The 11965-nt window shown below is 42.4% G+C and overlaps 1 protein-coding gene across 1 annotated transcript; it reads right to left on the bottom strand.

Annotated features, from left to right (window-relative positions):
- Positions 1-3569: 3569 nt before the first annotated feature.
- Positions 3570-11740, bottom strand: LOC149309025 (peptide YY-like). Its single transcript, XM_089534058.1, has 4 exons — positions 11683-11740; positions 9309-9496; positions 5947-6039; positions 3570-4032 (listed from the first exon to the last, which is right to left on the bottom strand). Exons 1-4 carry the CDS (start codon positions 11683-11685, stop codon positions 4008-4010), a joined length of 309 nt encoding a protein of 102 aa, XP_089390184.1. The 5' UTR covers positions 11686-11740; the 3' UTR covers positions 3570-4007.
- Between the last annotated feature and the right edge of the window lie 225 nt (positions 11741-11965).

Here is an 11965-nt window from a genome sequence, read left to right as displayed (position 1 = left end):
CTAACCAGGGCTGATCCACATTAGCTTCCAAGATCAGACAGGATCTGGTGCCTTTAGGGTATTTAGACTGTTTACTAAGAATTAAAATTACTTTTGCCTTTTGAACTCGGTTTACATCAATGGAAGTAAAACAGAAGCAAAAGAGGAAAGTAGTTGAAGGAGAGAGAAACGTGGACATTTTAAAAGCACCTGAAAAAAGTAGAATGACAGGGGATTAACCAGGACTGTTTCAACCAAACTGGGATAGTTGAAGGGTATAGGACCAGCCTTACCCTTAGGCAGTGTGAGGCAACCCCCCCAGAAAGTAGATAATGAAGGGCAAGAGTGGCATTTCCCTGAGCTGTTCCTGTTGAGCCCCTTAGCGTTTTCATACTGACATATGGACCCTTGTTGTTGTGTTCCCTCAAGTTGTTTCCAACTTATGGCAACCCTAAGGCAAACCTATCGTGGGATTTTCTGGGCAAGTTTCTTTGTAAGGGGTTTGTTATTGCCATCCTCTGAAGCTGAGAGAGTATGACTTGGCCAAGGTCAGCCAGTGGGTTTACATGGCTGAGCTGAGATTTGAACCGCAGTCTGCAGAGTCATAGTCCAACATTCAAACCACTGCCCCACACTGGCTCTATACTGACCCTACACCCCCTAAATTTAACTAACACAAAACTAAGATTCAACTACTATTTCTGCTAGGAGCGTGTACAAATCAGTTTATATCCACCTATGTCAGCTTTGAATGTATTCATTCATAAATCCATTCCATTCATCTTGTGATTTTAAAAAATATACAACAATTCGCATTGAGTTTTGTACTCAGCTTGTTGTAATGTGTGCATTTTGAGCAAATGCTGTACTCATTTTTTCTTGTTATGCTCATTGTTGTGTGTACTTTTCCTTAATTCAGACATTTTTGTACAAAACGTTCCCTGATATATGAGGCTTTGCATAAATTTTGAAGCGAGAAAGGCATTGCAAAATGCAGAGAACTGTGGAATGAAAGTACCATTTTTTCCACTTCACAAAGGAAGATTTCTTGGGAGAGTCCTGCTATCAGTCATTATTCTCTCGCTGATATAAAAGAGATGGATTTAGTCAGCTAGGAAAGCTATTTCTCAGAGTGATGAACCAAAATTATACCCCCTAAAAAGTGATAAAGAAGAGTATATGGATAGCCTAAATTGATTAACATTAAGATATTGTGCATTGATAGTTTTTAATATTTGAAGAATATAGAGAAAGAGAAAGAGAAGTGTAATGTTGTGGACAGACAATGGATAAGTTCAAGTCTCCAGTTAGGGTTGCTATAGGGGCAAAACAGACCACCCCAAAGGAGCGGCTTCTGGACGCCCCTTTGAGTGCCAGATTGGGGCTGTGGCAACAGCATGCAGTGATCCCAATCTGGCATTTTCCCAGCCCAAAAAGAACCGGCAGAAAGCCATTCCTTTTTGCACTGGGAAAAAGGTGCCTTTGTCACTGCTATGGAGATTTTTCCACATTCAGGTGGCATGCAGCATTTAAGCACCATGCCACCACAACGTCGCCCGCCATCTGGTTGGGCGGGTGGCATGACACCAGCTTGGGGCAGAGTCAGGGAGTGCAGTGTGCAGATGCCATGCCCCCAAGCCACAAGGAAGCCAGCTCTTTTTGCCTGTGTGTTTAGCCCCATAGTGAAAACTGGAGAAGAGAGAATTTCTTCCTTGTACAGAAGATTGTATAGAAAAGAATATTTCAGGAGGTCACCAGGATGCATGACAATCAATGCCTGTTGAAATTTCCTCTTCTACACAGCCATTAAAGGTGCAGGAGCCCTCTCCAGTTTTCAATTTGGCAACCCCAAGCCAGTCAGATTTTTCTCTTCAGCTGATGTTTCTCACAAGAATGTTGTGAGAATAAAATAGGAAGGAGGGCCAAGCATGTGTCTTGAGCTCATTTGAGGAAAGACTGAATATACTGGTAAATTAGTTGGATTTAGTTTTAAAAGAAATAAATCTGTTATTGGTGTAATTAAGTAAAAGATACAGCCTAGCTATGTAGAACAATGAAAGAGTTGCCAGGTGAAATAAAAGGAAAGACTCCTATCTATTTAACGGTTGGGTAGAAGAGAGAATTGCAACTGGTTAATTTCAGCATGACTTGCTGAAATTCATCTTCTACACAGCTATTAAAGGGACAAGAATCCTGTCTTGTATTTCGCCAGGCAACTCTAAACAATGATATTATTCAGACTGTAAGCATGAAGATGTTCTTTTCTTAAATTGTCATCCACATAAGAAATAAATAGAAAAATGTACAAATAGAAAAATGAGTGGAGAAGGATGAGGGAACTACAAAACTGCTATATTGGGAGGTTTTTCATTTTTATTTTTTTGACATGGTGTTGAAAAATGGTGTCATATCCCATCAGTCTCAAATGGTAAAGTCAATGCTCTGCAGCCACATACTTCATGGGTAGAACAGGTCATGACCAAGAAACAATGTGTTTTAAACTGCAAGACTAAATTTTGGGAGAAGCTTTTGTTGCTATAGCCATTATTCATCCCTGCAACAAAGCCACATAGTGTACACATAGAAATAATGCAGTTTGACATCACTTTAACTACCATGGTTCCATCCTAGAGAATCCTGGGATTTGTAGTTTTGTGAGGCATCAGCACTCTTTGGCAGAGAAAGCTAAAGACCTTGTAAAACTACAAATCCCTGGATTCCATAGGATGGAGCTACAGCACTTAAAGTGCTATCCAACTGCATTATTTCTACACTGCAGATGCATCCACAGACTAGAGGATTACCTTTTTATTAGAGGTTTCTGCTGAGGTTTGAACCGTCTTTGGTAGTAGATCCTCCCAGTGCCTGGTAACCTGTCCAAGAATGGGGAGGTGTAATGGATGGCTCCATTAAAATTGCCTCCCAGTTTGCAATTCTGTGGTCTGTTTGGGTCACTGCTTTTTTCCTTTCTATCTGACAGCTCAAAGAGTATGCTGTCCAAGGTTAGGAATAAGAAAATACATCATTCTCTGTTTCTTCCCATTTGATTTCTTTTAACTTTCAAGTGCCTTCTGTCCTCAAAAGGACAAATGTGCAAATGTTGGTGAATTCTTCAAAATCAAACTGAAATGAAATTCTCCTCATTTGTACCAACCAAATTCAATAGGTAGAAACATGGAGAAAGTAATGCTGTCTTTGCTGTTTTAAAAAAGATGCTCGTGCTAATTTAGTTCAAACACAACAGAGTACATAAAAATTTGAACCCAAGCTTTTAAAAAGATTCAACCCAGGCCTTTAAAAGCATTGTGCTTAGATACATAAATCTTATCAGTCTCTGTTTCCTCCACTTTCCGATTTGTTCATGCCTAGTTGTTTGCATTCTCAGTATGAAGAGATCTGCAAATTTTGGTAAATCCTCGTCAACACTGAACCCAAATGAATTTTTTACTCATTTCTAATTCAGATAGATAAAAGAAGAAGAAGAAAAGTTGCAGTCGTTTTCTCCATTAAACTTGCTGTTTTATTGTGGACATAGAGAGAATCCATCAAAAATACATACATTTACATACATACATTCATACGCACACACACCCTCATACTGAGACACACATACACACAATGTATAAAACAAAGATCTCCCCAGAGTGGACTTATGTGGGATCTTGCACCAGCGAGTCAATATAGATGTCACTAGAAGCACAACCTAGGTCACCACCAAGAATAACAGACACCCCACTTAGTCCCAACCCCTGGCGCAAAGATTGTTTGCAGCGCCCCCCACTGGCTTGTGGGAAGAAGGGAACATGATTTCATTGATATGCTGCTATAAGACAAGGAAGAAGAAAAACCAAAAGGAAATCTTTCTCGGACATCAGTATCTGAGAGAGAAAATTGAGGTGGGGAGAGGACAGGCCCTCTTTCACAAAAGGTTTCAGATTGTTTTTTAAAAAATGCAAAACAACACAACAGGATTGGAATGTGTAAAAAGAGGCAGCCGATGGATCTTCGGCCTTTGAGCGGAAAGGTTGTCACCACATGTAGGAATCATCATACCTATGGGAAACAAAGAGAGGATCATGCTATTAGAGAGGTGGAAGAAGGAGTGAAAGGATCATATGCTCTCAAATCCATGCCTAGAAGTATTGTGGGTTTTTTGGAATACAAATCCCAAAATATTTCCCCAGTTCTGGGAGCTGCAGCCCAAGAAAGGTAACTTTTCCAAGCTCTGTTCCACAATCCAGAACACAAAGAAACTATAGGGATTTTGGGTGGGTTTTTCGGGCTATGTGGCCATGTTCTAGCAGGGTTTCTTTCTGATGTTTTGCCAGCATCTATGGCTGGCAGAGATGCCAGCCACAGATGCTGGCAAAACATCAGAAAGAAACCCTGCTAGAACATGGCCACATAGCCCGAAAAACCCACAAAAAACTATGGATGCCAGCCATGAAAGCCTTCGACTTTACATTAAACCACAGGGAAGTTGGCTTCAATAAAGGTTTGTTAACAATTTAATATTTTCTGTATACCTTAGCAAATCAGTCCTACTGTTAGCTGTTCAAGGGCTCCAGATTCTCAGCTTTCAAAGCACCCAAAGACCTGTTACACCCATTTTAGCAAGACAGATGGGGCAAATAGGATTTCTGTGTGATTTTCTTCCCTTCCTCTATCTAGTTTCTTCTTCTTCTGGCAAAGAATTGTAGCTGTTTTGCAAAGCTCATAAAAACACCTGTTTGGGATTGCAACACCCAAATCCAGTTTACAATGGATTATAGACACTGTAGCCCAAAATGGCAACACTTCCCAGTTCTGTTCATTTGGTAGAGTGGCCAGAGTGAAAACTGGAAAATGCTCCTGTAATTGCAGGATGCAGAGAAGATAATATTTCAGCAGTTATCAGTTGTTATCTGGTTGATCTGCAACCAACACCTGCCAAAATTCCCTCTTCTACACAACTATTAAAGATACTGGAGCCCTCTCCAGTTTTCACCCTGGCAACCCTACATCCCAGGAAGTTACAGAGGAAAGAATGTGCAGAGTGCTCTTTCTTTTCCAGAATGGGTGCATCTTAGGAAGAACAGGCTATAGATCAGAAACATGTGGTTCATGAATAGATACTTTATTCTTTGCCAAATCTATGCCATGTATTACTACACCATGCATTATCCATGAGAAAACAAATCTGGTCACGGTAACATGCATCTTAGTTAGATCCTAGTTGGATTATTGTAATGTGCTCTATGTGTGGCTGCCTTTGAAGAGCAATCAGAAACTTCAACTGGTCCAAGGGATCTGCAGCCAGATTGCTAACTGGGGCTGGCTACATGGAACACACAACTCCCTTGTTGCAACAGGTTCACTGGTTGCTGGTCTGTTTTCAAGCACAAATCAATGTGTTGGATTTGACCTATAAAGCCATATATGGCTCAGATCCAGGTTATTTGAAGGACCATATTCTCTCTTATGAATCAGCCTGTGCTCTGAGATATTTTGGGAAGGCCATTCTCCCTGCCCCACTACCCTTACAGGAACATCTGTTGGGAACATGGGACTCCCTTTCCAGAAAAGTAATCCTGGCATCCTCCCTACTTTCTTTTCACAGAGAAGTAAAGACTGTTCTGTTTGAACCTGCATTTGATGGTTGACTACATAAGGCCTTGCCCACCACATAATGTACAGGATCTTGTTGTGCTAGAGTGTGTGTGCATTTTAATTATGCATGTTTGCATCTGGTCTTAAGTTTTGTTTTTATAATATATTTTTAATGATATACTAACACACATATATTCATAAAAGCACAAGACGCTACACTCCACAACCCACAACATTCCCCTATATACTTTGTGGATTTGTAATGATTTTTTTCAATTTGTTGCAAGCCTCTTTGAGTCCCAAACTAGGCAAAGGTCAGGATAATAATAATAATAATAATAATAATAATAATAATAATAATACACTACTTAGACTTACCGTGATCTGCCATTGTGGTCAGTGTTGCTGCTGCTGCTATCTCCAAAAATAAGTTCTGACATCAAGGACTCTGGGCTGGATCTCTTGCCATACCTTGGTGGTAGAAGAAAGGATGAATAATTTGGGCTGGTCATTTACTCCCTTAGAGAGAAGAGGGGGCTGCCCAGGTTTCTATTTCTCCCCTGAATGGAATTTAGAAGCCAGAAACTAGGCCTCATAATGATTTTGTCTTCATGGCATAGCCATGAAACACAGTGCTCTTGTGCATTTGCAGACTGCCTGCCTGATTTCTTCACCCACTTCCACAGATCTGAGATTAATGGCAAAGACTGTCAGGGATGAATTTCAGTCTAACCTTAAGGCAGAGGTGGGAAAAGTTTGAACGTCTTAAACAACAGCTGGCCAGAGCAAAACAGGTGACCATCAGTAGGTTGGCAGTAGTGTACGAGAAGCAGGGTTCACAGGGTTAAAACGTTAGGACTTTTGCCTATTCTGTATGATCTTAGCTGCCTGATGTTGAAAATACAACCATAGATCTCTTACAGGGAGCAGCAGTGATAAGTTTAAGTAATTTTCAGTGCCCCATAGTCTTCTCATCTCTTATCCATCTATCTTAACCACTCTGAGATGTAAACTGATACTCTTAGAGCTCTTTCCTCCTCTTATTTTCCTGCCCCTTAGTCTCTAATTTCTACTAAAAATGAAATTAGCTTTGTTTGTTGTTATCTTATCATTCTTAGACAGCATCCCTGTCTTTAATGGAATTCTTACAATACAGCCTGAGTTTTATTTCTCTATGTGTGTGTGTTGTTCGTTCCTCATGTGGCAATCCAAAAGTGAACCTATCGTGGGGCTTTCTTGGCAAGAATTGTTCAGAGGAAAGACAACCATAGTTATCACTACAAAGGAGGACAAGGCAGCGCCAAATGCAAAATGAGCAAGAAAAATGTAGGACATAACAAAATGAAAACTAAAAACACTCATTCATGCTTCTTAGCTGTGCTCAAAATGGAGGACATTTTGAAACTCCTTCTAGATAGAAGATTGAAATGTATGACATGTCCCAGAAAAGGATGATGTCTGGTCACTTAGTTCAGAGGAGATTTACTATTACCTTCTCCTGAGGCTGAGAGCATGTGACTTGTCTAAGGTCTACCAGTGGTTTCATAGCCGAGTGGGAATTGAACCCTGATTGCCAGAATCCAATGCTGAAACCACTACATCACGCTGGCTCTTTCTTCAGCCATTGCTATCTTTACTACTTGATCAGAATTTTTAGCTGCTGCATATTCACACACTTCATTCTCTGGTGCCATGATTAGTAGTTTGGGGAAGTGTATTTTCCTAGCCACAGCATATTATTGTGTATTATACCTGTTGGCATGGAGCATTCAAGGGCAGCTTGGTCATGAATGGGCCAATCTCATGCTAGCAACCTACCACTCCAAAATTGACTATTACACCACAAAAGGTTGGTCTGCAGTGATTTAAAAAATGACTTTTTGGACTATAACTCCAAGAACCCCTGTACTAACTGGTTGGTTATGGGAGCTGCAGTCCAAAAAAGTCCCAAGGTCTGGTAGTCATACAAACTGACCATTAGAACACCATGTTATTTCTGCCATTCATTATGAAGTCCAGGAACATTGAGCATGGGGTAGGTGTTTGTAAATAGCCTATAAGGAAGTTGTACTTAAAATCTTCCCTATAAGCTTCTGCAGGCATAGATGTGGTATGGCCCTTCAATAGTCTAACAAAGCCATCACCACAGCTTTTCTGTGCTCACAACTTGTGCAGAGGGTAGTGAGGAGTTCAAGGAAATGATAGGGTGACACAAGGAACCAATATAAAGAAGCAAGCCCATGATAATAGCCTCCTGAGTTTGGTTTTTCAATTAGGTTTCTAGGAGACAAGAACTAATGGGCTGTTCTAAGCAGCCTACACTAATGGAGAAAGTAGTTAATTGGGTGTTTTACAGCTGGGGTCTTCATTTGCTCCCTAAGAAACTGCAGGATTCAGCAGTATTTGCAAGCCAATATGTACAAACTTGTGCTCAGCCCACGGATGTACCCACAAAGGCTGTGAAAATCTCAGGGGGCTTTCACAGCAAATGAAAAGCTGAAATTTGATCCATGTATAGATGAATGTTAAAAGCAGTTATAATATAAGAGGATTCTTAGTGATCTCCTTCCAGCTTCATGCATAGTGTTGAGTCTAGTGCACAGAAATTAGTGGTCAACGAGGTGTTAAATCTGCTCTGGGTTTTAGACATGAATGTAAATGAGCTACCACTGGTCAAAAATTGTACCAACCCAAACTGTGGTCCTCTTTGCCCACATACCCACTTGTTACTATATGCCTCTAGCTGCAGCATGTTAACAGAATGTCTTTGAGGCAGGTACTTGAAAGGAGGATGTCTTTCATCCTTTGGAGTCCCACACACCAAGGAAAAAGGTTTCTTCTGTCCTCACCAATATTTGGCAGACATACTGGGTGTGTGGCCATGTGGTAGAGCTGGTGCCACTTCCTTCAGGGGCACCAAAGGAAGGAGTTGGCTCCACAAGTTAGTCCAATATATTTTGCTGCCTGGGGCAAAAGAAAAAAGAATGTACTCCCATCCCTATTCCAACTACAGAAGAAGGGCCTGAGAAATTTGCTTTGTTGGACCACCACAAGGGTTTCTTGGGGTTTGGTGCAAAAAATGAAATTTGTACAGAAATCAGCTGGATTGGCCACTGAACCTTACTTCAGCATTGCCAGTATCATTCTATGGCAGCATCTAGCCTGCCCAGGGTAAGCAGGACAAGTCTTCTTCAAAACACTGTTCTGTCCTCAACAGACAGGAAAAGAATCAGGGGATGCTGCTGTTGCTGCCCTCTTCATCATTGATTCCCAGACTTTGGTCCTCTAGGTGCGAAACTGCCAGAAGCCCCACGCAGTTTGGCCAACAGTCAGGAATTGTGATCCATAACATCTGGAGGACAAAAGTTTGGGAACCACTGCTCTACCTCATTTTTTTCTGTGCAAAGGTAGGGCCAGCCAAAACTCAAAATCCACATGAAGATTTGGATATGTGTTGAGAAGATATGATTCATTAGAAAAGACAATAATGTTTGGTAAGTGGGATGTCAGTAAGAAAAGAAGAAGACTGCACTGCAAGTGGATAGACTCAAATCAAAGAAGTCATGGCTCTGAGTTTGTAAGATCAGAGAATGGCTGTTGATAACAGGGTGACTTGGATGCCTCTCATTCATAAGATTTTATAAGTCAAAGTCAACTGAATGGCAATTAACAACAATATACAATGCACAAGAGAGCACTCACAAAACCCACATGCAACCCATCCCACCCCATCCACACACCTCTGCCTTGTCACCAGGTTAATATAATGCCGAAGAGCCGAGAAGTATTTGGCCATTTCTTCAGGAGAAGCATCTTCTCCAGGACTCTCTGGCTTCGGAGGATAGGCATCCACTAAGGTTCCCAGGCAGAACAAGACACACAGGGTCACAGCAACCAGGAGAGGCCAGGGCTTCACAGAGACTACCATCTGGAGGGAGACAGAAGAGGAGGAAAAGAGGAGATTAACAGCCAGGTGAACATGTGAAGCTAACCCCAGTGCCACCTGGCTTAGTATCGCAAAAGCAGAGCTCAAAAAAGGTACTTTTTTGGACTACAGTTCCAAGAATCCCCCAACAGCCAGCTAGGGGATTGTTGGAGCTGTAATCCAAAAAGTAATTTTTTCAAAGCTTTGTGCAAAAGCATTGGATGCTTGCAGCCTTCCACAGAAAAACCAATTTATGGTTAACTGTCTCAGCATCAACAACACAGTGGAATCCCCCAAGAGTACCAAAAGCATATGACTAAAAGCATATGAAAGAAGCATTTGCACATGAGTACATATCTCCCTGATTTAGGGATGGGGAAGAGGTGGCCTGCTAGGTGTTGCTGGACTGTAGTTCCCATCATCCCTTGTCATTCATTTTGTTGGTTGAGGCTGAGAGGGATTACCATCCGACAATATCTAAAGGGCCATTCAGTATCTTAGTGAAACTTGTGTGGCTCTTCAGATGCTGCCAGACTGCAGCTCCCCTCTGCCCTGACCATTGGGCATGCTAACTGGTACAGACGTGAACTGAAATCCAAAAACCTCTGGAAAATCATGGCTTTCATGGCCTATATGATCTCATGCTATTATAAAATGCCCATCTTACAAAATGACAGGTTTAAAGACATGCCTTCTTTTCAGTGTCCAAGTAGGATATTTTGGTCATTCAAGAGTCTATTGTTAATGTTCCTGGAAACAGCCTGAAACTCAACTAAATAGAAGGCTATAAGGTGCTGATTCTGAAGGGCAGCCACACTGTAGTGTAGTGGTTAAACTGTTGGACTGAGACTTTAGAGGTTGAGGTTCAGATGCATGCTCCTCCGTTGCTAACTTCAGTGCACACTGCCACCTTGAGTTCACTGGAGAAAAAGCGGGTTATAAATGTAGCAGATACCTAAATAAAGTAAAGGAAGGAAGCACACAGATAATGAAGAGAGTGTTGGCCAAGACAAAGAACTCTTAGTTCTAATCCCCTTTGTCGATATGTTACATAGGAAACTTGACCAGGTAGTAGTTTCCTGTTCAGAAAGGATGGGAATCCTATGTCCCTCCAGATGCTGTTGGATTGCAACACCCACCATTCCTCACCATTGGATATGCTGAGCTAAGGCTGCTTGGATTGGCAGTCCAGCAACATCTGGAGGGCTGTATGATTCTCATCCTTGGTGTAAAGAGGGTAGCAAAAGGCTTCACTTCCCAGTGACACCAGATCCCATCTGATCTTGGAAGCTAAGCAGGATCTTCTCTGGTTAGTACTTGTGTGGGAGATTACCAATGAATACCTGGTGCTGTAGGCTATGGACTGGTACAGACTGCCAGAAAGTGATGGTCTGGGGCGAATTTTAGGGCTCGGAAGTGCGGAGCGTCCACACACTCCCAAGCCCTACCGTGCACCACTGGTGCCATCATGGCTCGGCTCTATCCACATGGGGGCCACCATGATGATGCAGGCATGGTGCAAGATCCAAATGTCACCGTGCCATGTGTGTATCATCAGTGTGCGCGAGTGCACCAGTGGTGCAACAATGGCACCCGGTGCACGGAATAAAAAGAACCCACTTTCAGTGGGTTTTTTGCAGTCCTGCCGGAAGCTGCGCCATTTGGTTGGTGCAACCTCCTTGCAGCATAAAAATGGGCAGCTACAGCCCGCCCTTTCGGGGCTGTCTGTCAACCCCTATATTTCAAAGGAAGGACTGGCAAAACCACCTCTGAGTATTCCTTGCCTGAGAATACCCTATGAAATTCATCGGGTGGCCATAAGTGGACAAGCAACTTAAAGGCACACCCACTCCCCAAGGGCCTCACCCCAGTTGGATAAAAAGTACCCAAGGGAGAGAAGGACTGCAAAGATTTCAGCCCTAGGTAGGAATCTTCTCACTGAATGCCCTCTATATTTAAAATCAGTTCTCTTCACTTTCTTTCTACCCAGTCAAACTACATAGTACTGCCCCACAACACACAAAACTCCTATCATCATGATCTGCTGAGCCCTTGTGAGGAGCAACAAATGCTGATTCTCTCCCTGCCACTTTTTCTCTTTTCTGCAAAGAAGCAGTGAGGTGAAGGGGCCACTCTCTCCCTGCCTGCCTTCTATTTCCTGCAGTCCCATCCCAACAAGAGCTACTCACCATGGAAAAGAGGTAGAAGGATGCAGAGACAGAGCTGGATGTGAAAGGATGCTGTGGGACTCAGCCAGCCAGCTTTCTGGGATCTTCAAGTTGTCTCCTGCTGCTGATGCCTCTGTTAGTGGCTCTCGCAAGCCAGGGCTTATATCCTTGGCAGGTGGGTGAATTAAGGAGGGGGGAGACTCCTCCTCCACCCACCCCCCTTCCACTTTCTCATTCATTCACTCACTCTGCCATCATTTGCTGATCAATCCAATTCTGTATCAGCCACTTTGATTACCTCTCA

Source organism: Sceloporus occidentalis, unplaced genomic scaffold (genome assembly GCF_023333645.1).
Source record: "Sceloporus occidentalis isolate IW3139 unplaced genomic scaffold, rSceOcc1.0.p SCAF_7, whole genome shotgun sequence".
Lineage (NCBI taxonomy): Eukaryota > Metazoa > Chordata > Lepidosauria > Squamata > Phrynosomatidae > Sceloporus > Sceloporus occidentalis.
The sequence above is the reverse complement of the archived record's forward strand: the minus strand, read 5'-3'. Positions and strand labels throughout refer to the sequence as shown.